At 40.4% G+C, this 27857-nt stretch overlaps 3 protein-coding genes across 6 annotated transcripts in view; 2 read left to right on the top strand and 1 right to left on the bottom strand.

Annotated features, from left to right (window-relative positions):
* The window catches only part of fndc3ba (fibronectin type III domain containing 3Ba), a 106309-nt gene extending 96542 nt beyond the window's left edge, over positions 1-9767 (top strand). For all 4 annotated transcript variants that reach the window (XM_042388839.1, XM_042388840.1, XM_042388841.1 and 1 more), the window contains 3 exons: positions 1703-1869; positions 3112-3239; positions 5454-9767. In XM_042388839.1, the coding sequence (XP_042244773.1) occupies positions 1703-1869; positions 3112-3239; positions 5454-5765 (607 nt within the window). In that variant the 3' untranslated portion in view covers positions 5766-9767. The remainder of the gene's footprint in view (positions 1-1702; positions 1870-3111; positions 3240-5453) is intronic.
* A 6466-nt stretch (positions 9768-16233) lies between these two features.
* ghsra (growth hormone secretagogue receptor a) lies at positions 16234-19128 on the bottom strand. Its single transcript, XM_042388534.1, has 2 exons — positions 17253-19128; positions 16234-17095 (listed from the first exon to the last, which is right to left on the bottom strand). Exons 1-2 carry the CDS (start codon positions 18091-18093, stop codon positions 16782-16784), a joined length of 1155 nt encoding a protein of 384 aa, XP_042244468.1. The 5' UTR covers positions 18094-19128; the 3' UTR covers positions 16234-16781.
* A 2575-nt stretch (positions 19129-21703) lies between these two features.
* Positions 21704-27857, top strand: part of pld1a (phospholipase D1a) — a 33303-nt gene continuing 27149 nt past the window's right edge. Inside the window, exon 1 of the mRNA XM_042389162.1 lies at positions 21704-21875. The gene's annotated coding sequence lies outside the window, so the exon portion shown is untranslated. The remainder of the gene's footprint in view (positions 21876-27857) is intronic.

Here is a 27857-nt window from a genome sequence, read left to right as displayed (position 1 = left end):
GCTAACGTAGTGTAAACTAGGGGGGAGACTTGGTTCTGGGTGTTTGTGTGTGTGTGTGTGAACTTTAAGGGCCAGCAGCGAGGCAAACAATTAACAACACCATATATCAGCCTGAGAAACACATCGCCTCTCTGCGGTGCAGCTACATGAAGAGCTCATCAGGAGTTATAGCCCTCTACTAAACCATGACCTCTCATCTCTTCATTCTCTCTCCTCTGTACTCTCACAGCAGATCTTTCATCATCGTCTCCACTCTTGTAATTACCAGTCAACTCTTTCCCTCCTTTATTTCTCCTCTCCTTCATATTCTTTTGACTTTCTTCCTTCATCACTGTCTGCCTCCTATCTTTTCACTCACACCATCACCTTTGTCTTTCTCTTCCTTCCAAGCTCAGACCTTTTACCTTATTGCGTTGAGATAAATAACCCCCTTTTTCTGCTCAAATTCCCATTTCTCCCTGACTCACTCATTCGCTCACTTATCATCCCTCCTTCAGTCCATCAATCTGTCCATCTAGCCAGCCAGCCAGTCAGCCAGCCAGAAACTTTTGGCACTCGTTTTCATCAGATTTGTGACTATGGCCTGTCAGTAGTCGTCCTGTCTATTCATAAATCCAACCACTATCTTTTCTTAAGATGCACTCTTCTCTTTTCCTGTCAACATTCCTGTCTCTTTTCAAGGTCTACTACTTATTTCTCAAATTAAGCCTACCTCAAGTTGGCATATGCTAAACCTGTGTTGATGCAGTAAAGTCTTACTGGCTGGTAAGAAGTGAATAAGCACATTAGTGGTTAAACACAGACCGATATGTGAAGTAACAAATTTTGTTTTTTAAAAAAAACTAAAAGCTGTAATTTATTTATATGTGGTTAGCCCAGCCATGTCAGGCACCACTAAGAACAGTTTACACAGTTAACTAGTATTTATTCCTTTAATGAACCATTGGAAGTCGAGGAAAAGTGCATCACTTCAATCAATGAACGTGGTCTGAATCGGTCCCCAAAACTAGTTATGTGATAATTGCAATCCAAGTATTGATGCCTCAATCTTCACTGCTCTTTCTATCAAAGTTATTAACTGTGAGTTCTATCACCGTATCTGTCCCTTCCTCTAATCAATTCATTGCACCATCAATCCGTTCTCTCAGCTTCACCTCACTCTTCACCCTCTCCTTTATCTCTGACTTGCCCTTTCTCTTTAGTCCCTTTTACACAGCCTGTTCAAGGCGGGAATGTTGCGCCGTTATTCCGCCTCGCTGTCCTGTTTAAAAGGTATGAACATGGAATGGGTGGGCGTTGTTGTTCTGCCATTAAGCTGGCAGCGGAGGTAGTCACACTGCCGGATCGACGTCTGTGTAAAAGGGACAGCCAGCGTGGCGGGAGTACACACACTAGACGCCGATGCTGTTGTGTTACATGTCACGCCTCTGATTTCGGAACACCAGCTTGCTATCCAAAATCACACACAGGGGCAGCATTATAACGGCTTTGTTTGGTTTCAGGGTAAAAAAACAAAGCCGCCATGATGACGGGTCTTCTTTACAGCAATATTGCAGGATCTCTGTATAAAGGGTCTTCTGTCTAGGCTTTGTCATGCGGTCCTTCCCAACCCCACTCCCTCTTTCTCTCTTCCATCCCTCATTCTGATTGTTAGATTTCTCTCTAGATTTGTGACTCATCGCCTCTCTCCCTGTCTCTCCAGGTTTGTGACGATCTACCGCGGTCCCAGCCACACCTACAAAGTGCAGCGATTGACTGAGTCCAGCAGCTACAGTTTCAGAATACAGGCCATCAGTGATGCTGGGGAGGGTCCATTCTCTGACACACACACCTTCTGCACCACCAAGTCTGTACCCCCTGCCCTCAAAGGTAAACTGAACTTGGCAAAGTCCGTGTTTGTGTGTGTTTTGGTCCATGATGAAACATAGGGGAATGACGTCACTGCTTTAATCCTGTATTGGGTTACACTTTCTGTTCGCAAATCCATCTTTTGCCCTTTGTTCTTAGTAACTACTCACTAGTTTCAAACTAGCAATTGACAAAATTATGTTGCACCATTAAAACTTAAGAAATGTCATAACTTGTAATGTATAAACTGGTTGGTTTTAATTCAGTGATGCATAAATCTCCACATATAACCAAGTTTGCAATTAGCTTCAGCATATAGGGGTTACAGCGAATGGCCCTAAATAAGTGCTATACTGCAATATATCTGTTTCTGTTTGGTTGTTCGAGATGACAGCTTTACTGTAGCATTGATTATTGCCACCAGTATGTGATCCTTGCTGTAAAGTAAGAGGCAGTTGCTTATATAGCCACCATAATCACAGTAAATAGTATCCTCTCAGGTGATAAAACCAGGGAGGATTCTGGGTATGACTGTGAAGCTGTAAATGTGCAACACAGCATTGAAGTATCAATAAACAGGTAAATAACAGCCTCAAGGGTCCAAACTGCTTCTGTAAAACTGCTAGAACTACATGTGTGCTGTCTGAAATGTTCCGCAAAGCAGCATTCACTCAGAACAATAAAACACGGGAGATGAGACAAATCAATGAATAGGTCCCTGGTCGCCATAACTTTTTAAGAAAAGCTATGCTGTTCATAGCATCGTAATTAATGCAGTATTGGAGTATTGTTGCTATGTTGTTATTATATTAAATGACCTTATCCCCCCAGGATATTATTGCTTTGCAAAACAATTATCAGCGCTGAAAAACAAAATTATTGCACATGACTAATCTAATTTCATTGTTGTGGCTTACATCCTGGATAATGTGCAATAGCTACACAGTTTAAACAGCCTGACACTAACAGCCATTAACAGTAACCATTAGTGCTGATATGAAGCACTAGTTTCTAGTAGGGAGATGGATGTTTGTATTAAATCATTCATAAGCGGTTAACTGTTGTTGTTGGACTCGGACTTCAGTCTATTTCCGCGCTTCTGTGTGTTTGTGAGAGAGGTTTGATTTATTTTTAGTGAGGCCAAATATGGAAAATCCAAATATTTGTTTGATATTCTATTACTTTTTTTGTGTATGAAATCCTGTCATGTGATTGATTTCATGACCTGATCCCATTTTTTAAATTTTTTTTTTTGCCTAACAGCTCCCAGAGTGCACCAGCTGGAGGGAAATATGTGTGAGATCACATGGGAGACAATCCCACCAATGAGAGGGGATCCTGTGAGCTACGTGCTACAGGTACTGGTGGGACGCGAGTCAGAGTACAAACAGGTGGGTTTCACACAGACACACACACACACACACACACACACATACACACACACACAGAGGTTATATGAGGATAGTGTTGAGAGTTCTGGTGTGTCTCTCTAGTCCAGAGCTCTACTTGAATTATTTGGTTCATTCTTAATGTTGTGGAAGTGTATATGACAACTGGGAAGATATTTTCTAACCTCCCCGAGGAGCAGAAAGTTCAGTTTGCACCCTCAGCCACCCGCATACACACGCATACATAGACACAAATTTCCACATGCAAAAATAAAACACACACACACTCTCTCTCTCACACACATACACACTCTCAGACACCCTGTTTTTCCTGCGCTAAGAGATACAGCATTCTGAAATTGGACGTAATCTGCAGTGCCAGTAGTATTTATTGAATGGTATTGAAGGATTTCTAATAAGAAACAACTGAAAAAGACTCTGGTTGCACTTAGAAATATGGGATTAGGTGGCTGGCAGTTGGAGCAATGAGCTGACTTGTAGACTGCAGACAAACAGACATTTGTCTTCGGAGCTGTTTTACTCCCTGTTATTTAATTACTGAATGGTTGGAGGGAAGAACTGTTGATGCTCACCAACAGACAAAACCACAGCTGTGTGTATATGTGCGGGCATATGGGTATTTGTGATACATGTTTGCTTATTTGATTATCGGCACACACATTGGCTGTCAATACAAATCTGTAATGCTGCTTTTCAAATGTTTGTAGGTTTACCTTTTTTTAATCTGTTTTTGTGTGTTTTTAATTTCACTACAACAAGAGCAGTGAGTGCATTCGTTCAGTTGTATATTTGTCTTCTCTATCTACTGTTTATTTTGCCAAATTCACCAATGCAAAAAAAAGAATAGGTCAGTCTAAAGACTAAAACTATAAATCAATTCATCTTTGCATAAACACACATAGCTTTCCTGTGCAACTGCAGGCCTTGAAATACTTTCGGTGAATGATAAGAATGTTTTTGCTGCTGTCACAGAAAAACAATTTCTCTGCTCTTGATCAGCTACAAGCCTATTCCATTAACTTTACAGAAAGAAAAAAAACATTTGTAAACCAATAGAATAAACTACAGCAGTGGGTGGATTTTGTACTTCTTCAGTTACAAGATGAATGAAGAAGGTGACCTGTCAAGAGATTAAAACTGGTGTCGGGTCCTTCGTCTTTCATCGTAATATAATATAACTGTTGTTTTATGAGACAGTCTCCAGGATACAGGATACGAGTCTTATTAACTCATGTTTGACCTTGCAATTGCTCAATCACTGTTTTTAAGTGCAGTGGTTTTCAAGGTAAGTTTATTTGTATAGCTTTATTTGTTTATTTGTAAGTACAGCCTGGAGTTATGTCCCCTTTCCTGAATATAATTTACACCTCGAAGCCAGAACAGTAGGTGCACAGGAGGATGAGTTAAATGTCATGGGACAGCACATTACAAGATGCAATTCATTTTCAGGTACTCATAATATGTTTTTTTTATCAAATATCATGTATATTTTGGTTCAGGAGAGATTTAACTGTTTCTTCCCTCACCACACGCACAAAGAAGGCATTTGCCCTTTTGCTAACTGGGTAAAACGTGGGATGGGAATTTATTTAAAATAAAAGAGCAAGAGAAACAGATAGGTTGCATATGAGAGAGAGAGGATGAGAAGGCAATCAAAGAAAAACTGTATTACTTCCGAAATCAAAAATAGCAATAGATAAAACCCTCAGCAGCACTGAGTACACAACTGGTGAAAATAACAGCTGAAATTTAATCAGCAGCGTGACACAGTCGTCAAGGTGTCGCAAACATCAAGCGTGTTTGTTATGAACAGGATTCTCTGAAGATGCTCAAACAGTGGGTGCTGATCCTTTCACTTTAAGATGGCCGTGACACCCTGTCAAATGTGTCTTCTCAAAATTGGACTTGACCCAGTTCCCTCTGTAAATGGGCACCTGCTGTATGAAAACAAGCAATCATATTCTCCTGTGACCCAAACAAGTATGCAGGCTGTCTATTGTAACATTTCACTCATGAGCACACCTTCAGTAAAATCAACCGGCATTGTGTTTTTCTTGAATGAAAACCTGCACATCTCATGTAACAATGGCACAGTATTGATTTAAATGTGTTTGTTGATGAGAAAAACAAACTATAATTTTTCTTTACAACCTCGCTGTAAAACTTTATTCTTTCTATCTTTCTCTCCTGTTATAGGTTTTTAAGGGAGAGGAGGGTGTGTTCCAAATCTCTGGTCTCCAGGGCAACACAGATTATCGTTTCCGTGTGGGCGCCTGCCGCCGTTGCCAGGATACGTGCCAGGAACTGTGCGGACCACTGAGCCCCTCCTCCTTGTTCACGCTGCGTCGCCAGGAGACGGCATCGTCAGGAGAGCTGTGCGCCGTGGAAACGGGCAAAGGGGCGGGCCTGATCTCCAGCGACGAGCGATTTGCGGCGCTGATTGTGTGCGTGTTCGCGGGCTTCTCCATCCTCATCGCCTGCTTGTTACAGTACTTCTTCATGAAGTGAGGGAATTTTAACTATAGGATAGAAAGAGAAAGCAAAATCACAGAGAAACTATTAAAAAACGTCTATGAAAGAACCGAATGAAATCAAAACAAACACTTGAGATATACTTCTAAGGCTATGTATGTTTTTTTTTTGTTTTGTTTTTTTTTTTAATCAAAGTATCGAATCAGGCTTTCCTTGCCTTGTTCCTGTTGTCTTCTGCCTTCACTCAGTTTGGTCTCATTTCTCTCTATGTCTCTGTTGTCTTTGTATCATTGTCTGTCTCATTTGTTAAGGATTTCTGTCGAGGGAAGCCTTGTCTTAGCTGTACCTCGGTTGGGAAAGAAAACTGATAATCAAGCCTTAAAATAGCTGTGAGCAAAGCAGTTGCTCCTCAGACTGACTTGCATGTTTTTATTTTGTATCTTTTTAAAACATATACAATTAGAGAAAGTGTATATTTCTTGACGGTCATTGACTTACTTTTTTGTTTTGTTTTGTTTTTCAATGTTTAATTTGCATTTTTTGCTGCAGTCTTTATTCATTCAGCCATATTCCAATGTAGGCCTTCAAAGCTTTAGCCGTTCATACTGTTATTATTCAATTTGTTTCTACTCTACAGGCTGTCAGTCAATTCATACAATCTGCACCTGCTCTCACACACAAACACAGACTGACAAAGACACGATGCACACACACACACACACACACACACACACACACTTACATATGTATGCACACACGTACAATTACACTCATGCAATGACAATGAGAAACAAACATTTCCTCCTAAGAAGTCAATCACATATCTGCTCAGCTTTTAACATTCAATCACTCACTCATTCAGCTACCAAAGTGATGCAATCCATGTGTGGTGTAAGATGCTGCTATCCTGTGATTTTATTATAACTAAGAAAGAATGGAAAACCAGTAATCTAATATATATATACACACAATAAATATATATATATATATTATAACAAATATCTATGATGCTATAGAAGTGATGTAATATAAGTGATGGCAATGTAAGGTCTGAAGTACGGTGTGAAAGGGGAGGAGTTGACTCTAGGTGCTCACAAACAACAGCTCTGAGGTCAGTTCAGCAGCTTGTGCTTACCGTTGAAGGAGCCCTTACGCGCTGGCCTCGATTTAGAATATGAACCATTTGCAGGTATTTGAATGTTAACTGTATGGGGCATAAACTGGCTTTAGGAAGCAGGGCTTGGACCGTGATTGGCTGCGACTTGCCAGGAAAAGGCTGGCCTGAGCATTTGACTGGCTCTCACTTCCATATTCTACCATCTCAAGTACTATTGCTCCAGCCTATTTATCTTTAGCTTTAGTAGCTATATGCCCGTAGCATCACAGACCCAGAGGTGCTAACAGCCTGCCAGCTAGCCGCCCTTCTCAGAGCTGTGTGTGTGTGTCTGTGTGTGTTAACCAGGAAAGCCATTAGGAGTTAGCTTGAGCTTTACCCCTCTACAATTTAGCCAGCCACCAGCCAGAGCATTGCTGAAGCTGTAGTTTCTCCTTCCAGCTAGTCTGTGAATCGATACATCTGAAGACTCTTCTCTTCTTATCTCCTCTCCTGCCCATAATTATATGTAATTACCTTTTGCTCTGGCTGCTCCTCTCTTGCTTTCAATCCATCCCATCTCTCTGCCCATGCACTACTCTCTCTCTCCCTCCCTCTTTTCTCTCTCTCTCTATTAAAAGGTGCTTTATTGACATGTAATCAGAGCAGTAGCAAGTCTGTGGTCTCTCCTCAGACAGACATGTTCTCTGGGGACTTGAACTAATGTTCACTAAACAAACAAGCCTTTGACAGAACACAACTCAACGGAACAGGGCATTCTGACACGCATTACACCCCCTGACCTTCCCCCCCTGACTCCCGAAACCCTTTACCCCAACCCGAAAACAAAGCCAAGGTACAGCCCAATACATACCCTGATGATCCAAAGAAGTCACCCTAAACCCGCATGATTAACGAGTGACATGTCCACTTTTGTCGGGTGGGGTGTGGGGAAGTAGGGATTGGGCGGGAAAACGGGGTTAAGGAGCGGCGGGGGCAGTAGTTTAGCCCCACCGCTCAGCTCTGATTGGCAGCCTGTAACGTACCTCAGGGATAAGGCCTTACAGAGGGGAGATCTAATCCTGTCATCCCCATCGCTGTCATCACAGTCATTATATTAGCCTCTCTTCCTTTTTCTCCCTGTCTTCCTCCCTTCTCTTCTTCTTTTGTTTTTTGATGCTGTATCTTGTCCTCTGTCTATGCTGTGCCTTGCTCCTGTATGTGTCAGTAAGCAAAGTGGTTTACTAGCTCAAAATACCTTTGCCAAAGTCGATGGGAAAGTTAAGGTAGAGTTCTTTTGTAGGTTTTATTTATACTATATATTTGCATACAGTACTTTACATGCCAATTACAGTGCAATCTTCATTTATTTATTGTTTAAAGATTAAGAGACAAGTGTAGTTATATACTAATTTTTTTTCCTTGTAGCATGTTTTTTTTTTCTTTTTAATTTTTTTTTTTAATGGATGTATGTTAGATTGTATGATTAAGGCCAGCATTCCTTATCTCAGTAACCCTTTAAGTATTTCTCTTACAGCTGTTGGGAACCTGTAGCTCATCAGTCCATGCCTTGCAGTTATCATGCCGTTTCAAACATGTAACCAAATGCCTATGTATTGTTTTTTTGTTTTGTTTTTTTTCATCTCCTGTCTCAGCCATGCACAGCCGAGCAGTTCTTGTAATGCTTAGAGAGACATGTAGCAAAGCCAGGCCTTAGGGTCAGTTCAAGTCATCTGTATTGGGATAAACGTCGCTGCCTTTGGCTTTTTTTTTTCAGATTAGTGTTATAATGAAGCTTCTGATATCTTTTTACTGTTTTATTGCCAAAGTGCAGGCTTCTCGTGTCCACTAGTTGTTGCGTTTCCAGTTGTCTAAAGGGTTCTGTGATGTTCTTCTGTAACGACACAGCATTACGATTATTATTATTGTTATTATTATTCTCTGAAAAGGAAAAAAAAAACATTAACTTGATCTGTGATTATGCTTCTTTTCATATTATCTTTTATTATTTTTGTTTTGTTTTGTAAAGCAAAATGTGCCATTTTGAAATGTGTAGCCCCTTTCGGAGGAGAGTTTTTAACACAACCTGATTTCACACTGAAAAAAAGGCAAAACAATCATACAATGATTTCAGGCAGATGATAATAATAATATTGTCGATTCCTTGTTCAGGCTAGTGCTGGTATAGCAGTAGTGAGTATTTTGTATCCAGTATTTTGCTAAGAGATGATATACAGAGATATCTATAGAGCTATAGAATGAGATGGTAAATACATTATGACTAACAGAGTTGAAGCACTTTTTTTATGCCGAGCATTAGTCTTGATGAGGTTAATATGAGTGAGAGGAGACATGCAGTCCTTCGTTCTGTTCCAAACACTACTGCCAACGCCGTCTGTTACATTCATTGGCATTATTCTGTCGTTGGCGTCACTGTGACATTGGCATTACTGGAGCATGGTTCTGTGCTTCTCAAACGGCACCCTGCTCCCTGCAGAATGCAAACTACAACAAACAAAGGAAGTACAGTTCATAGGGAGCACGGTGCCTTTCTCAGACGTGCTCATGGTGTGTCTACCTAGCCTGTTGCAATGTAGTCGACAGGTTACGCGTGAGGTGTCCTGTCCTTAAACCCCTGATGTTATGTTGCCCACCCACAGCCCCCCCTTATTCCCCTTTTCAAGCCTTAACAACCCAATGGGAGAGCAGGTCTGGCCAAGGTCAGACCAGTCATGTTAGTGTCGAATAGTCCGAGGTTAACACAGTGTTAACCAAAAGGCTGTGTGTTTGTGGGAAGGGTACTCCCTTTATGTGCTTTGTTGTTTTTGGGTTTTTTTTGTTTGTTTTTTTTAAATGCTGGTGATTTTATAGACCTCCCCTCCCTACCTACCCCCACCCTACCTACCCACCCTGCAGGTCCTGCACATTTGGCGGGTATGTTAAGAATGAGAGACTTTTTTTTTTTTTTTTTGCCCAGCAACCCCACGTCTGTGCCTTCTGATCATTTTTTTTTTTTTTTTTTTTTGTTATGTTTTGTACGTTTTACAGTAAGTAGAGATTTTGACTGAGAGATTGGCGATTTGACAAACGAGACTCACAGGTATTTAACTATTTTTTAAGCGAGACAAAAAAAGAAACATATTTTTACCTCACAATTTAAAAACAAACATTCCAATGTTGTCATGGTCTACGAATTGAAAAAAAAAGAAATTCATGCATTTCTTCTTGTATTGTAAATGTTAGACAATTTCATATGCATTATATAAAAGAAACTGCCATATCAATTTTAATGTATAGATTTTTGCAAATACTACCCTATGTATGTAAGACGTAACTGTATCGGTAGCGTATATATAATATATTTATGCCCAATAAATGTTTTAATTTTTTTTCTGACTTTGATTACAAGTGTATGTTTTATTGTTTGTGTCATTACTCATCAGCACTTCCACATACTTTATGTATACACTGTTCCACACTAAGTTCACAACATGTGTATTTATGGTATAAACCCAATAGTGGTTTGGTATGGATCAGTTTTCTACAGATAAACACATTGGAGACTGTCACCTGATAACTAAATGGACAGATACTGTATTGAGCAAAATAGCATTATAGCCACTGATACCAATCAGCCATGCATGAGTCTGTATTAGACTATAAAATTTGTTCCCTGACATTTACTGTTGAGAATCATTATTGATTTTTATCTTCAAGATTTAAAGGGTGAATGATGACTCGCCCCTCATCAGAGCCACTTTTGTGCAGTGTTGTAAACAATGCTGAGTAATAATCAATACTTGTAATATTATGATTATAATCTTAATTAATAATGTGATTTATGGCTCCAAACAGTTGTAATTCTTCAAGGTGACAACATTTTAAATGTTACAGAAACTTATTTATGTATACTACCAATCAAAAGTTTTACAACATGTCAATTTTTCCTTTTTGTATGGAAATTTATGTACTTAAATGCCTCAGTACTTTGAAATTAAAGTGGAGCACAAATTAACAATTTGAGATTTTTAAAAAAATCACCTTTTTGTTTAACAAAATTTAATCTAAATTTTTGACGCAGACATAACAGCCATACACACTCATGGCATTCTTTCTACAATGGAAATCAAATATTGTACAGAAAATTCTTCCCAACACTTGCAGAAGTTCCCACAAATGTATTCCCCTTATAGGTTGCTTTTCTTTCACCCTTCTGTCCAGTTCATCCCAAAGTCAATGGGGTTTAAGTCTGAAGACTGTGCTGGCCACTTCATGATTCGAAGCCTACTGCCTTGTTCTCTATATCCTGGGGGTATGTTTTGGGTCATTATCTTGCTGTAGGATGAACCCCTGACCAACTAGATGTAGACCAGTGGGTATTGCATGGCTCTGATGCTATGGTAGCCCTCTTGGTCTTTTGGTGCCAATCACTCTGTGCAAGTCACCAACTCTGGATCCAGCAAAAGAGCTCTGGACAATCACACTTCCTCATCCATGCTTTTATATTGACAGTGTTGACACCTGTTGGCATTGTGTACATCAACTTTCAAGGTTTAATGTACTTCCATTGCTGCAGAAAAGCTGTGAGTTTTTCTTGGTAAAAAGGCCTTTTTGTAACTCTGAAATTTACATTTTTCAGTTTTTGGAAACCTAAACCTTTTTTTTGTACCTCAGGCAGTTTACCGTTTACCTTTGTACCATTTAAGGTTATTCACTGGACTTTAACTGCTTAAATTTCAATAAAAACTGGAAAAATTAGGGTGTTGAAAAACTTTTGACCAGTAGTGTGGTCATAGTAAGTAAAGAGACAGTTAAAGATCCCCTCTAGACATGTAGTAAAACATAAAAATACTCTGCTTGGAACAAATATGTGTGTCCGATATGGTTTTCCACAAAAAAGTATAATTTACCACATTAAAATCCTTAAAATGACATCTACTCCTTCTCCCTCATTACAATTCCAGAATCTATAAATATGCAAATATATTTCATTTCCGAAGTTTAACTATTGCACACAAGATGTTTCCATCCTCAGTGTATGTGCACTGGAGGCTTCAAGTTTCCACATCACCCTTGTGTAAGTTGCATACTGGACTGGGACTGGCTTCCAAACTATTTGTGATGTCACAAATCATGCTCAAAGGCCCACCCCTTAAAATCGGATTTTCACTGAGCACAGAGAAACTTTTCTGCTTCATCAGATCAATGTGAAAACAGCCTTCTAGTGCCAGACTCTGTACATACATCATTCTACACAGTGAAGCTCAAACATTCAACTATAGGAACAAGAAGAAAAACACATTTTTGACTGGAGGGGGATTTTTAATGTTTTATCACAAGGTTTTAAGGATGTAGAGGTACAGCACGTGTCTATTTAAGCTGGACTATCAGTGTGGAAGTATGTCAGCCATGCATGGTGTATCAGCTGTAGATTTACTCTCCAGCGGCCTCAATAATGTTTAGCCAGATACTTGAGAAGAGTAAATCATAGACACCATTATTCCCTGCTGTCCCTGAGGGCAACCAGTGAGAGACTGCTTCACTGCACGCTCATTTCCTCTCAATCTGCAGCGACCAGAGGACCCTAGGGGAATATTAGTCTCTTGACCTTTTGTGTTATCCTTGGTCGTTTTGTGGTGCATGTACATACAGTAGGTCTGTTAAAAGTGGTGTAGAATCTTAGTTATGAAATAGGTGCAAAACAACATCCTCCCACTATCTCAACTTTATCTTTTTTTAATTAAACTTTATTACAGCAGTAATATAACCCCTGTTGTTGGGGAAGTGCACTGTCAGCAGTTGCTACTTAATAACTTGCCGTTCCAGATAGCATGTTGAATGAATAAGGCTGAAAGATAAAGCACTGTCACTGTGTGAATCACTGAACACAGATGTCTGAATGTGGTAGGATCATTGGTTTCAGATGCACCAATTCTGGCATCTTTGAAGCGGCCGAATTCCCGTAATTTTCATACACAGTATTACAGTGTGACACACATATACAAAGTATATCAAGAACAGCAGTGAATTTGAAGGAGAAGTAATGCAATATACTTTTTGGTTTTGTAATGGAAGTACAATGGTGCTCAAGTTTGCAAGTTAATAGCTCAATGATGTGTAGAACACCTCACACACAGCCTGCCAAACCTGAACCTCGGACCTTGATCTACTCATGCTAGACGCATGGTAAGGTAGGGATGACTACATATATATATATATATATATATATATATGATGCCGTAACTTTTCATCTAGGTGAAAATTTAGATTTTTTCACCAAATACCTGCAAAACTATTGACATTCCCATCAGCCTCTGCTGTATACTTAGTGCTAATTGGCTAAATGTTAGCATGCTAACACGCTAAACTAATAAGATGGCGAACATGGTAAACATACCTGCTAAACAATGTCATTGTGAGAATGTTAGCATGCTGACGTTAGCATTAAGCTTAAAGCATCACCGTGCCTCACAGAGCTGTGTCTAAACACAGTCCTGATCTGAACCCAGTAGAGCACCTCTGGGATTTTCTGCCACCACAGAATCTCCAAAAACTGTGTGTTGGTATTGAGACAGCAAGGACTGAGACCCCTGTGGAACATTTTCAGCACATTACTGAATTCATGCACCAAATAAAGCTCTAAGCTGTACATGCATGTCTGTGATTGCCTGCCAGGCAGCCGGAACCAGTTGGCTGGCACCAGCTTGTCCTAACTGGTACCAGCTGGTAAATGGAGGCATAAGGCAGATAATGATATGGATGTGAATTCTTGTTCTACCCCGCCCTGCTGCTCTTTATCTGATAGTAATTCTCTCTCTCCACAGCCCACATCTAAATAAACTCTCATGATGTCTGACTCATTGATTACACCTCTCTTCTTTCACCTTTTGTATATTTTCATTGCACGTTTTTTTTAATAGGAACCTCGTCCTCATCCCTGCAGTTCTTTCACACCTCTTCTCTGCATCCACAGTATCATCCACCCACTACTGATCTTCTATGAGACACCAACCTAGGTTTTACTTCATTCATTTACTTTGCCTCCATCATTTCTTTTGGATTTTTATCATCTTTTCAATGTTCTTAGTGAGGTAGGCTCACATTTGCTTATTATTATTTGTTCTTTTGCAAATCACTGCTGAACATCTTGTACTCAGAAGGTTTTGCAGGCACTCTACCTGATGAGGTGTTTTGATTAGGTACCTGGGTTGACCATGTTGACTGAGGGGTCCTTTGAGTCATGTGTGGTATCTAAGAGCAGAGCCTGCTGGCTTTGAAGCTGTCCAAGGTGACAGAGTGGCGCTGTGCCTTGGGGCCACATAAATACAACGCCAGCTGAGATGACAGAGAACACACTGCTGTGCCTCTATGTTTAAGATTACAATCTACTACACCCTGCAGAGACGAAACATTATATAACAAGACAAAGTAGAATCATATGGAGAGGAAATTACAGGCCTTATCAAGGTGCAGTATGTATCTTTCAGTCAACTCTGAGCAGTGTACTTGATGATGTTTGGTGTGGGTGAGTGTAAGGGTAGCCTTAAGTGGTTTGTTAGTTTCACAGACCTATCTAGTTGCAAATTACATCTCATTACCTGCCTGAGACGAACAGCTACTTGACTGTCAAATGTGTGCCATCTTGCAAGAAGAATACAAATATTGTTTACAAAAAGGTTCAAAAAGAGGAAGTAATTTTTTCCTGTTTTTTTTTTTTTTTTTTTTACTTTTACAAGACTTTATCATTAACAGATACATTACCCAACAGATGATATTCACAGACAAAAAAACAAAGAGAAAATATTAAATTAATTTTTACTATTTTAATCAGTATACATCCTGGAGATTAATAAATAGTATGCCATGACATCAGTATGTGCAGTCAGAAACATTTGTTAACAGAGATACATTCTTCAGAGCCAGGAGGCTATGTTTTTAAAATCCAGTGCAGATTAGTGGAGGCTGCTATGGTGATTTGGACTGCTGAAACCATCTGAGTATAAAGCATTGAGTGTGTAGCATTACAAAGCTTCTATTTACAAGTTAAAGCAAGCATAACATCACTTATAGACAGCTCGCTGATCCTCTTTTTGTCCATAATGCTGCATGATGCACTCTACAAAACTCACTATTTTTTTTCCCACCAGTTGTATTATCTTATAGATATTTAAATTAAAGACAACTTCAAAAACTTATGTAGAATATTGTTGTGACATTTTAACAAGGTTGTCACCTTTGGCACATTTAGGACATTTCTATTTCAGTGCACACACCATCATGTACTATAGTCACTTGTGAAAAATAGTTTCAAGTGGGCACCCGTGCGGTCAATTTAAAATGCAAACTTTGAACAAATCAATCAACAAGATAAATAAAACATACATCATATAATTTACATTGTGCGTGTTTGATTTAGCCATTGAAGAAGTCACTGTGTTTGCTCACACTGAACAGTTTTGGAAGTAGGGAACAATTTGTGCCAAAGAAGACTGTGATTCCACATGACAGCTAATAATCCAGGTTGACTGCTGTGGATGTGTGGAAGATGAAAAATGCAATTCTAGCTTTCTAAATTGTTTTTGTTAATTACCAAAGTCTTGTCAAATCTGGCAAATTATGAAGTGACAAAAGCCAAATCCGCTACATGTTCTGTACAATTGGAATCCACAGACTAGCACATTTCCCCACACAGCTCTTGAAAAGGCCCTGTATGTTGTATCAAGGTACCTGACATCAGTACACCTGAGATGGCTGAAACATGTCGTGATGAAAATGAACAGTGTTGATCTCAGTAAGCTGAGGCATTTATGGCAACTGAAATGTTGATTTTTTTACACTAACACCAATCAGCTTTCTTTGTCTACGCAGCAAATTAATGCTGCTTGAATGCACTGCATGGTTTAAGTGAGAATGTAGGAATAGATTTTTTTTCTTCAGTTTTCTTTTCAGTTGTAAGAGGCCTGCTGCTTGAATAATTTACATCATTTATCAAGAACGCAATATAATTACAAAACATAATGATATATATCTTGGAAATGTTTGCATTCTGTAAAATATTCCAAGAAATCAATTTGCTTTGTGGCTCCAATGAACTCAAGACACCAACATTGATTACATGGCTACCAAGGAATATTAATTATTTTCATTTTGGGGACTTTCCACCAACTCAAATGGCCCTTCTTGGCAGCATCAACACAGCATGGACTTAAATTTCCAAGATACAGGGCATTCAGCATGAGAAAAAAAAAAGTGACATAGTAGTTTTGCACTTTCACACTCTCTCCAAGAAATAACATAAATCACATCCAAAACCATGTCACCTAGCACACAATATTAATACACACATGCAGATACCCCCCCCCCCCCCCCCCCCCCCCCCCCCCCCCCCGCCCCCATACACACACACACACACACACACACACACATACACACTGCACCTCTGCCCCTCTCTAAAGGAGTACAGCTCAGTGCCACAAGTTCTACAGTGCTTTCTTTGTCATCCAGAATATGAGTACAATATAAGGCAATTGCAGATGTTAGTAATAGTAATATTTAGCCTATGTGTGCGTGCATAGGGGCGTGCACCCGTGCTGTATGTTGTTCACATTTGGATCGATGAAAGCACTTCAGGCTAGTGTATATTTTGCACTCCACCAGATGTGCTTTTCAATGCGGAGTGTGTTGTATGAATAGTGGGTGAAATTTGCTGATGTGATCCAACAAGAAATGTATTTGTGCAAAAAAAAAAAATCAAAAAAAATCAAAAGGGTCTCTTTGATAGGAGTTTGCAGCTTCTTCTGGTCCTTTTAGTCCAAGTCTAGTAAAGGCAAATGCTGCGCTCACATGTACAAAGCAAATGTTTTTATCAGCCTGACTGAAATAATGGCGTTTAGGTCAGCGTTTTCAACTTGTGACTAATACTTTAATAGTTATATCCAGACACTTTTACAGTCATAAGTTTAGAAGCTGACAGTGGATTCCGTCCAGCCGTTGGAGCCGTCTCCCTTCACGGTGCTTGCTGTGCGGCCCCTCGGCAGCTGGTTGTCTGTCAGGCCGAAGAGGCGCGCTGCTGCGCCGCGGTATTTCCAGGACATGGTGTTATAGAGGATGGGATTGATGGCGGCACTCAGGTAGAAAAGAACTACGGACACCAAGCTGCAGTACTCTGATAACAAGGACAGCAGAGGAGACGGAGCGTCCAGAGAACGGAACTGCAGGTAGCGACCAACGTGGAACGGCAACCAGCACAGGACGAAGGCCAACACCACCACCACTGGAAGGAGAGGAGAAGGAGGAAGGGTTAGGAGAGAATTGAGATAGAGTTAAAACCTTGACTTTATTCAGTGGTTGATGTCCACCCTTTCATATGTTGAATAATTAAGTGAGCCACCTCGTGCACTGTGCGTAATTTGCGCCTTTTCCAAACTTACCCAACATCTTTATGGTCTGTCTGTTGCTCTTGTCCCGGTGAGCCACTCGGGAGCTGATGTTTGTCTCCCTATGTCTCTGCCACAGACGGCGGCCTATGAGACTGTAGAGCACTGTGAGACAGAACACCGGCATGAAGAAAAAAACAGAGCTCAGCCACACCATGGCCCCCATCAGACCTGACTCCACGGCGTAATGCGTCATCTTACACTCCCTGGTGTCCCCGGCCTCCAGAAAGAAGCCAGTCTCATTCATTTCAGAAATGTAATCTGGCGGTCCCATGCTGTCCCGCTCCACTCCTACCATGACAAACACAGGTCCGGCGCTCAACAGGGACACTGTCCAGAGTAGAAGAATGAGGGCGCGCACCCGCCTTTTGGTAACGAGGGCCTTGGCGCGCAGCGGGAAGCAGATTGCCAGGTAGCGCTCCACTGAAAGCGCGGTGATGCTCAGGATGGTAGAGTAGGTGCATGACTCGGAGACGAACTGAAAGAGCTTGCAGAGTGCGTCCCCAAAGCGCCAGGGCCTGTACCTCCACATGCGGTAGAGGTCCAGGGGCATACAGAGGAAGATGAGCAGGTCAGATACTGCCATGCTGCACAGGTATAGGTTGGTGGTGGTGCGCATGTCCCGGTACTTGCTGACCACCAAAATGGTCATGACGTTCCCGACCACCCCGACCAGAAACAGCAGTGTACAGGCGATGGTGATGCCCGTGAGGAGAGGGATTGAGTAGTAATTTAGAGGAGGGAGATCAAGGTCACTGTTCCTTGTGAAGTTGTGGGTCTCCTCCCAGCTGCAGTTATGGGAGAGGCACTCCGAGAGATTGGGCCAAGAGGGCATGCTGTCGCCGCGCGGTTATTCACGGGGCCGCGCCTGGCCCTGACTGTTAAAGGCACCCCGAGTCAGGGACTCCTCAAGCCCCTTGGAGCTGCCCTCTCCTCCCATTATCACTGTTTGAGTTGCGGAGGTAATGTTAAAGGTTGGCAGTCGTGCGTAAAACCAAGATCCTTGCGCGCTTTGGCAACCAATCTGAACCCCTGTTCACAATGAAGGTGAAAAGAGTCTAAGTCACAATTCTGATCTGAGAAAAAAAAAACGTCTGGGTTTCTCCGGGGAACAGATAGTCCTCTCCAGACTCTGATATGAACACGAAGCAATTTTAGGGTCGATCCAAATTATCCACTTCATCTGCAACACACATGCTGAAGTGGTCCCTAAATGTTTGGTGCCACTTGTTCATAAGAAGAGTAGGCGTGTAAGTTACAAAACAAATTACATGCTTAATATTTGCAAGTTACACATCGCCAGCCGAAATTCATGGGGGAGATGCAGTCCAATCAAAACAGCAGGAAAAAACCACAGCACAAAATCTATTATCTAAAAAAAAACAGAACAACTTAAAAGACAGTTTAACTCCTGCATTCTCTGTTTCTGGGAGCCCGCAGCTGCAGAGTACTTTGGAAAAAAATAAAAAACGAGGATTCTTCATGCGCAGAGTCCCAAAGTTCCCATCACCAGCAGCGCGTCAGACAAAAACAAAATAGTGGAACAGGAGACGAGTGGCACCGGACAGCATGTGATGGTGAGTCAGAGGCAGGGTCGTATTGATACAGCAGCGGCGGTGAACATCTGTCCTATAGGGAGGGCGCCGGGGCTCAAACTCAGCCAAACACAAACGGATAAACAACAACCAACATGAAAACAAATACTGTATGACGGAACGGAGACAGTTTTATAAAAGTCACAAGCACCACGTAGGAACGACGCATTGTCATCACAGTCATCAAATAATCAAATTGAAGTCAAATAAAGTAGTTGAGAATACAAAGAAATTCGTCCAGGCTGTCCAAATCTGCTCCTTTAGTTGTGGCGCATATCCAGTGTGTGAATCCTGACTCACAGTGCGCAAAACATCATGTACAGGTGAAGTGGTGCTGTTGAAGAGGGGGGCGGTGTGCTGGGGTCTACAGTGAGTCCAGTGCTGCAACGCCACCTACAGGTGCTGTTAGGACAATGATGACTGCCCTTGATGTTCATCAATTTTAGAGACTTGTTCACCACTTTTCTTTCAGAGAGCATAAATGACCTTACAGAAACTCTTCCAAACGGCCAAGAGTCTGCTGAAGTGTCCTTGAATAAGACTCAGAATTGCTTCTTACTCAAACGTCTGGCTTTGCAGCACACATTTTGGAATAAGTTGATGCAAATCCTGCAAGGAGGTTGAAAAAGATAGAGATTCTATAGGGATCACTTTAGTGATGAGTCGGGCGTTTGCTCCTTAAAACATTTTTTAAGAGCTTTTTGGGGTAAAGTACAGTACAAGAAATGGAATGTACGGTTTTTACCTGGTGCTATGTCAAATCTGTATATTTTTATATATTTCAGAACTCTCTGCCCTGGTGGAATTGTATAACTCCACAGCCATGAAATGTCAAATAGTCTGTTTGAAGCACATTCAAGGCTCCAATTTGCCCTCTGCAGAAAGGGTCATGACGGGGCACTTATAAAAATACAGTACTGCTGTTGCAGTGAGGGTTTGTAATTAGCATCATGTGGAGTTTCATTTGCAAAGGCCATCTGACTCAGGTTTAGATACATACAGTAATGAACGTAATGCAAACTCAGTTCAATAACCTGCTTGACTACCACTGCCACTGCATTATTGTCATTGGCTGAGATCCAGCTGTCTCTACAAACTCAACTCTAACAGAATTATGCCTGATAACAAGACTGACAAACAGCTGTCTATTTTCTGACCTTCTTACTGACAGCTTGCTGGAGGCTTCACTGGTTAACCAAATAGCCACTTTCATATATAAGTGTGAATCCCATCACAATCAGTGTTGCAATATATTTCCATTTTACTGCACTAATGTGATACTCATGCTTATCTCTCTGCCCTTTGCGCTGTGTGTACCAGCAGATACCATTTTGTTTATGACCACTAAATCAAAACGTGTGTGTGACAGAGAGAGAGAGCGAAAGAAAGAAGTGAATAGAGAGTGAGAACAAGAGAGAGATCAGTGGAAAGAACACGGGCAGGAAACATGTCAAGACAGTTATGCCTTTCAAAGTCTCTGTGAGATCTTTTCATCATATCTGGTATGTAGCTAGCTGTGTCCAGACTGTATGTGTGTGTTTGTGCAAGTGAGTGTGTATTTGGGTGATGGGCTTTTTTTGATATTCAGAAGAAATCTCAACCTATGAACTTCTGACATTTGTGCTGTGTAATCTATTTACATTTCAATGAGGCTGTGCTCACAGCAACTATGGTAATGATTTCCAAACAACAAGCTGAAATCACTACTATTGAGGCAACCAAAATGCCAAAATTGGGTATTTCTGGGACAACAGGAGGTAATAACAGCAGCAACACTCAGTATCTTCACTGAAATATCACATCTGTATTTTAGGCTCATGAGTGATTTCTGTTTGGTATTTTTCTTGCTGTGAACTGTCGTATTACATAACACAACAGAGGCCTCAGATAGTTTCCTGCCGTTCATCTCTCTGTCTGAACTTTTTAGGATTTTATTGCTGTGTATTCTGTACATGCAATACATTTATCGTTTCAGTTCTATATTTCTCAATGGTTCATGAGCACAGGAGCGCGTCTGTTGGTAAACGTGGCAAAGCCAGGTGTGTGGATAGGTATTCGGGTATCGTTTTGACTAACTTCAAGGGAGTGGTAGATTACAGGTTAAAGTCCCTGTAATAAGGATATACACACAAATTTGATCGTTGTGCGTGTGAGTGTGTGTTCTGTCAGTATGTAGTGCAGTACATCCTTTTATCCACAAGATGGAGGAAGAGATTCTTTTATAGTTTTGTACTTGACTGAGGATGCTTGTGAGGCCACAATGAATGGTTTCTGCTACAGGTGTGATATGAGGATAAATTTCTTTAGATGAGAGCTCAGTCAGCAGAAACACACACATAGCATGTGTACGCACAGTTAGTGCAGTTAGTTAACTACGCACAGCATGGTTGTCCTTGTTTTATTTTTTCTATTTCATAAGTCTATATGCTTTTTTCTTATGACTTATGTTTCATGTGTTTTATTGTTTTATTAGTGCAAAAATGGCTAAAAGACACACAGACAGTCTTACATCTTCATTAATGCATAGATGCAGAAGGTGAGACACACACCCTGACATAGAGGGATACAAACATATATGTACAAAACACAAATATGCAAAGAATTTGGGCTAAACAAGTGCAGGGAGATGAGGACAAAGTGACGTAGTGTGAACTGATGAGATAATGGTAAGATCACTGTCAGTATTTTCTCCCCAGAGGACTCCTCCTATTTCACCCAAAGTCCAGCACTTTTAATCCAATGAAAATGGCTTGTGGGTGGACCCTCCTTCTGTGATTGGTCTAGAGTTTCAGAGACCCCTCCTTTTATGAGGAGTTGGAGAGAGTTCACTATGAGTTTTGCTTAGCCACACTGAGTTACAGAACAAGGAGCACAGAGCTGGCTGTTTGTTGCCACTGCTGCCTACAATTCTTTGCCTGCTCAGGTGAAGAGCGCGTGTCTTTGCAAAACCGTCCATTGAGTGAAGCCGAGTGGATTGATGAGATTAGCCAACATGTGGACTACATGTCCACAAAAAGAGCAGGTTGGTAATGTCTCCCTAACTCTCACTGTTTGAGTCTGTGTTTGCTCTGGTCTATTTGCGTCCATAGCTGGGGGGGGGAGATATGCGTCTCTGTGACATTCCTTGGGTTTGGGTTGTCAGTGAGATCAAGTAGAAGAATGTATAGTATGCCTGAGTCATGTCATTATATGTCTGCATTAAATGGAAACAAACTGGGAGCTGCTGATCAAATATGTACTTAACATAACAAGGTGTAGCTGTGTCTGTTTATCTTTTTGTCCTATCATGGAAGAGGATGTGTGTATGATAATCCTTGACTAAGTGGGTGTAAAGACAGTTGTGTTTGCTCATAAGTTAAGAGTATTCACTTATATTAATTGCAACAAGTGTTGTTTTACTTGTTGTATGAGACTCCACAGGTGTGTGTTTGTCCGTTTGCATGCTGCCCATTTTCTCACACCCTGTTGTGAGAGTTAGTTGCTGCAGCTGGAATCTCATGGGGAGACTGGAGATATTTTGCTTCTCTTTCTCTGCTGCTCACCCCAACAACCCCCCTTCTTCTGTCTTAACAACTGGTACACATGATACTGACCTTTGGCATTCAGTAGTCTTCCTTTTGCACAGGCAGTAGAATAAGCACAACCTCAATACTCTCTCTTGTGTTGCCAGCATAAACATAAACTTAATTGTTATTCCTGCCTTAGGCTTTATGTGTGTGCATGTGTGTTTCACTGTATTGACCTGTACTATGTGGCGCTGTCTTGCTCGGTTTGTGAGCTGAATTTAAAGTCATGTAATAAGAATTTTATCTTATTGCAGTGTTTTTTTCAGGAGGGATTTGAAATATTTTTAACATTGAAAACAGATTTAGTAAATGTATTCCAGATGTGGACTACAGTCTCATACTTCTGCCATATGGCAGGCTGCTTCGAGCTTCCAACCACTGCCTTAGAAATGATAATCTGCGGGTAATTGAAGCATTATGTTTAGGATTGTACAACAGACAGTGTTTGTGTAGCTTTTTTTCTGCATCACAAGACTGTTTATAGCTAACACTGGGAAGAAGTCTAGAGTTTTCCTATATGATACCTCTATAGATAAGAGGTTTAAATCTTAAAGTTATGCAGCAGACAGTACTGTTTTGCTTCTGTGGAGAAGACAAATGAAAAGGTTCTCATATGCAAAAATAGAAATGATTTATTTAAATACTGTAAAATGCCAATGTGCTCTTTGGAATACACCATTCATCATTAGCACCTACTTTGTGTGTAAAGTCTCTGTCGGATCAGTGTAGCTACTTTTTGGCTTGTATACAGACCTGCTTCATGTCCTGCCTCATGATTGCTCAAGTAATGAGGTCCAGGGCACTCAGATTATTTTCTTGCAAACCTTTCAATTTGGTTCACCCAAATTACAAAAAAATATATTTTTTCACTCAGTAGTTCTTAGTCATGCAAATAGTTTTGGTTTGATTTTCACATGTTTTGAGGATATCTGTGTCAGAGATTTCTGCCTGCGTCCCCAAAAACAATTGCCCACAGCATCTAAATGTCACATTTAATGAATTCAACATATTTTTCCAGACACAATGTGTCCATTACTCACGATAATCCATAAATCCACAAATCCACAATTTCCATGCAAATGATTTCTTCTGTAGAAAGAAGTTCCAATGAAATCTGTTCACAATGTGGTCTGCTGATTAACTGGAACATCTGGAAAGAGCTTTTTAAATTGTTATTGTTGTTATTTTTTAAAATTTATTACGTTATATGACAAGGACTTTAATAACATTTCTGAAAATATGCTAGAGTTAGCCAGAAAGGCTAATTTTCAATAGCTGTGTCCCTGGGCGGGCAAGTAGTTGGAATCACAGACGTTGCGAATAAAAGCATTGAAATTACAATCAACTATAAAAGTGGTGAGAATATGCAGATACAAACAGAAGCTGCACTACATAGAGGCAAGAAAGATAGCCTTTTAAGACACACAAAATCAACAAACAGCATGACAGCACATTCGACAAATAGCATAGCAGGACTGGTGAAGTGTGGACATTATGTAGAGAGCCTATGATAAGCAAGAGCAGCTCTTACACCGAGCATGATAATGACAAATAAGACAACAAACAATGCAAAAACACCTCACTGTTCTAGCGTTCACAAGTTTGATTTCTAATGAACCAGGCTCTTAACGTTGTGGTGAATAAATGGTAGTTGGCACAGTTTCTTATGTGTTGTGGTAAATTGTTCCAATCCTGAGAGGCTCTGACAGAAACAGCAGATTGGCCAAAACCACTTTGTTTTCTAGGAGTTGTGAGCACCACAGGCACTATTCCATTCAGCTTAATTGTACTGGGTTGGTGGCAAAAATCTCAGAGGCAAGTATTTTAACACCTTAAACTATCTCCATACTACCACTGGAGCTGGTAATTTGGACAAACTGACCCTTTAAAGCCAAGAGCACAAACGCTTTCTATACTTTCTTCTCTGCTACTTTAATCATGGTGAGTCACTTTAGTGGTCTGGACACAAGTTATAGTTTGGTTGTTTCCAGGCTCAAACTTGGCTGGTTTGGTTGGGCTGAGTCGGGCTTGGCTGGAGGAGAGAGAGCAGAGAGAGCAGTTCCCTCACTCCTTCAGTACAATGATGCCTTGTGTTTACGCCAGCAGAACGCCACTCTGGTGACGACGACGATTGCTCCCTGTCTTTTTCTGGCATCTACTTGTACTGTATGTCTTGCTTTCTATGCCTTTCTGACCATCCCTATCCCCCCTATCCATGGTGTGAAGGATTAGATAATAGGCAGCTTAGTGTGGGCAGAGAAAGAGAGGTGTCACAGACCCTTGTTGCTTCTCTCTCCCTACCTCCCTCCATCTTCTCTCGCTCTCTCTATTTGTACCATCTGCGCCATGAGGAGCTTGGCACCATGCGATCTGTAAATGCCAAGCAATGTTTCTATGCGATCTTCATTGTATGTATGTATTATGTATGTGTGTGTGTGTTTGTGTAAATGTGTGATTGTGAGTGTTTTTGTATGTACTGATTGTATGGTATCTTTAGAGGTATTTAGATCATTCACTGTTTTTGTCTCAGTACTTTGTAAATATCAAGTTTGTTATGCCACATCCAGGAATAAATGGTACATTTCACAAGTTATCTATTTTTCTTAACACTCGATGGGTAATCAGTGACAGCACCTCAGCTGATGTTGACACAGATATTCAGTCCGCCTCCAGTGTTCTCTCCAATAATTTGACACTTTTCAGACATGTATTGCAAGCAGGCCTGGTGTAGAGGGACAAAAGTAGGAGCATCAGCTGACATTTGACATAGGCAGAGTTCAGTTTAATTAAGACAGAAACTGGTATGTATAATTGTTGATGCATTTTTGGGTAAAACAAGTTTCTGTCACTACACAGATGCTGATGTAACTGTTTAATCTGGCTTTGACTGGGTGGTGATGAAGAGTCATTTGGTCAGTAGAACTTAAAATAAGTGGTGATGATGATAGTGATAGTTGGTCACTGATGATGACTAATTCTTGATCATTGTGTCTCACCATAAATATGAAAAATAATCTACTGTTACAGTAACTCAGAAATTTCTAATGCCCGGTGCATCCCACATCTTTGTTATGAAATGTTGGAATTTGTTCAACTTTGCTCAAACTGTCTTGTCTTCTTCTTCCCCTTTTCTCAAAGCACAAATGTATTGTATGCACACTTCCAAATAAAATAATCAAACTGATTCTCAAAGCAATGAGCCACCACGTTGCAATAACATGAGATCGAAGCTCTTTGAATGTGTCACAAAGACGTCAGTGACATTTCGTTAATTTTTAATTGCAGCTTGCTCTGACTCACTCATATGAACAACAGGACATTTGTAGATTGGTAAAATGATATCATCCCGCAATACATGTAGCCCTGCAGTATCTCTGCTTCTTTATAGACTGGATTACTCTTTGTGTGATTATTATCTGTTTGAATTGGTATACTCTTGGTGTTTATGATGCCAAAACATCCTCTGCTATCAAACTGATCTGGAGCTGTGCTACAATTGGTTTGACATTACTTCACCTTGTCTTCATTTGGCCAAGGAAATGAGAAAAAATATGATGTTGGATTTTCTATATTCCAAAAAACATTGACCATACTGTAACAAGGAGAATGAGTGAGAAGAGTGAGAAGAATGAATCATTTGGGAAATTCTGTTTTATTAGACGTTAAGCAGTTGAGAGCGGTGTGAACGAGTGGAGCGAAAAAGGAGATGACGTGCAAAGAATGAGAGTGGAATGTTGCTGTGGTGAATTCCTTTTAAATGATAAAAATAATCTGTATGTTACCATACACCTCTGTACCACCAGGATGCCCTATCATTTTCCGTAGCATATTTGAAATGTAAATATTCTACACCCAGATCTGGGTGAGGAAATTGTCACTGTTTCCCTGTTCAAAGCTTTCAGTATTTGGTTTAGGACTCATGCAGTGAGCGCAACTCAAGTTCCAGCTGTAGCTGGAGCATGGCAAGTTCCCACCTCCAGACTAGATCAGACAAGTCACATCATTATCATGCTGCTTTTGTGTAAAAAGATAATTTATGTATAGACCAGGAAAAAGGCTGTAGTGTCTTTGTTTATGAATATGTTCTGTTCATCACTGCAAGCAACCTAAAAAAAGGGGCACTCATAGCATACCAATGAGATGATAAAAAAGCCCTAAATCACCCGTCTATCTAGTGTTAAATGAAACAGTGGTTTCATATTTAGTTGTGCAAGAAATACAAGAGTATGATTAAAGATGAAAGAACGAGTTTCAGACACACATGATCATTTTACATGTGAATCAGTGGCAGTACCTTCCCACGCTCACAAAGGTTTGGCAGTGAATCAAACTTTTGGCTGCAATTCACACAAATTTCTTGGCTGAACTTGATTTTTGGACAGCTTAGGTAAGAAACTGATACTGGATGAAGATTTTTTATTTTCTGCCAGTAGATACACATGGCAGGGTGACCTCGTCTTCCTTCCCATGTGTCCCTCTCAGGTCTTTGCACTGTTGGAGAAGCGAGGCTACAAGGAAGGAACTGCTGCATAACACAGACAAACAAGAGTGTGTCTCTTCTTTTCTTATTTCAAAACCTCAGACAGAAGTTTATTATGCTATGAAAAATCTCAGGAGAGCAGGTGGAACCATGTGAGGGACTGTATATCCAACACGGCTGTCCATGAGGGTCCACTAAAAAAAGTTGAACATAATGACGAAACGTTAACAAATCATCAACTAATGCTCAATGGAGAGGTTGTAAGCCTTTAGTTAGAACAATGTCTGGGTTTCCTGGTTGGTGAGCAATTAACTTTCAAGTCTTTCTAATAATCAATAATAATCAAGTCTCCAGTTATAAATATTGATAAGGAATGAATAGAGACACTATGTAATTCTTTAGTTTAACAGGTAGGCTACTCCATGGACTTTTTAACCTCTGACGTTCTGGAAAAGTGCTGCTATCATTTACAATTAAAGACTTAAATGTCATAAAAACAGGATTCTCACTTTCTAATGAGTCACCAACAAAACTAAGTAAGTCATTTGTAATTATAAATATTAATTGGTTAAATAAAGGTCTTTAAGTCTTTAATTGTAAATCTTAATAAGCTGTTAATTTGTGTCCTGCTGGAAGATGATTAAATGCCATCCAGCTAGATTTTTCACCAACATTGCAACTCATAATTAGTACTTAATAATAGCTTAGCCGAGCTATTAAGCTTTAGTAAATTATTTATTAACCATTAATAAAACATTAACTACAACTTCCTCTATAAGCGCTTTATAAACTGTGCCTTTATTAGAAAGCGGTACCAAACTTTCTCTGTTCACCAGTAGCACACAGCCCACCATAAATGCTGAGTTAAATGTCACATTCTCAGTAATGGTTTTGGCAATATTAGAATTTGAGATTTGGTCCCAGCATGACGTGTTCTTAATGGTTCTGCAGTGCAGGG

This window comes from Thunnus maccoyii, chromosome 16, assembly GCF_910596095.1.
Source record: "Thunnus maccoyii chromosome 16, fThuMac1.1, whole genome shotgun sequence".
Lineage (NCBI taxonomy): Eukaryota > Metazoa > Chordata > Actinopteri > Scombriformes > Scombridae > Thunnus > Thunnus maccoyii.
This window is presented reverse-complemented; position numbering and strand designations above follow the sequence as displayed.

What these genes read in the sequence shown, in the direction of transcription:
- ghsra (XM_042388534.1), bottom strand. Translation starts at nt 18,093, where the DNA reads ATGCCCTCTTGGCCCAATCTCTCGGAGTGCCTCTCCCATAACTGCAGC. An exon ending in ACAGACCATAAAGATGTTGG is followed by an intron (nt 17,096 to 17,252) that starts GTAAGTTTGGAA and finishes CTCTCCTTCCAG; the next exon opens with TGGTGGTGGTGTTGGCCTTC.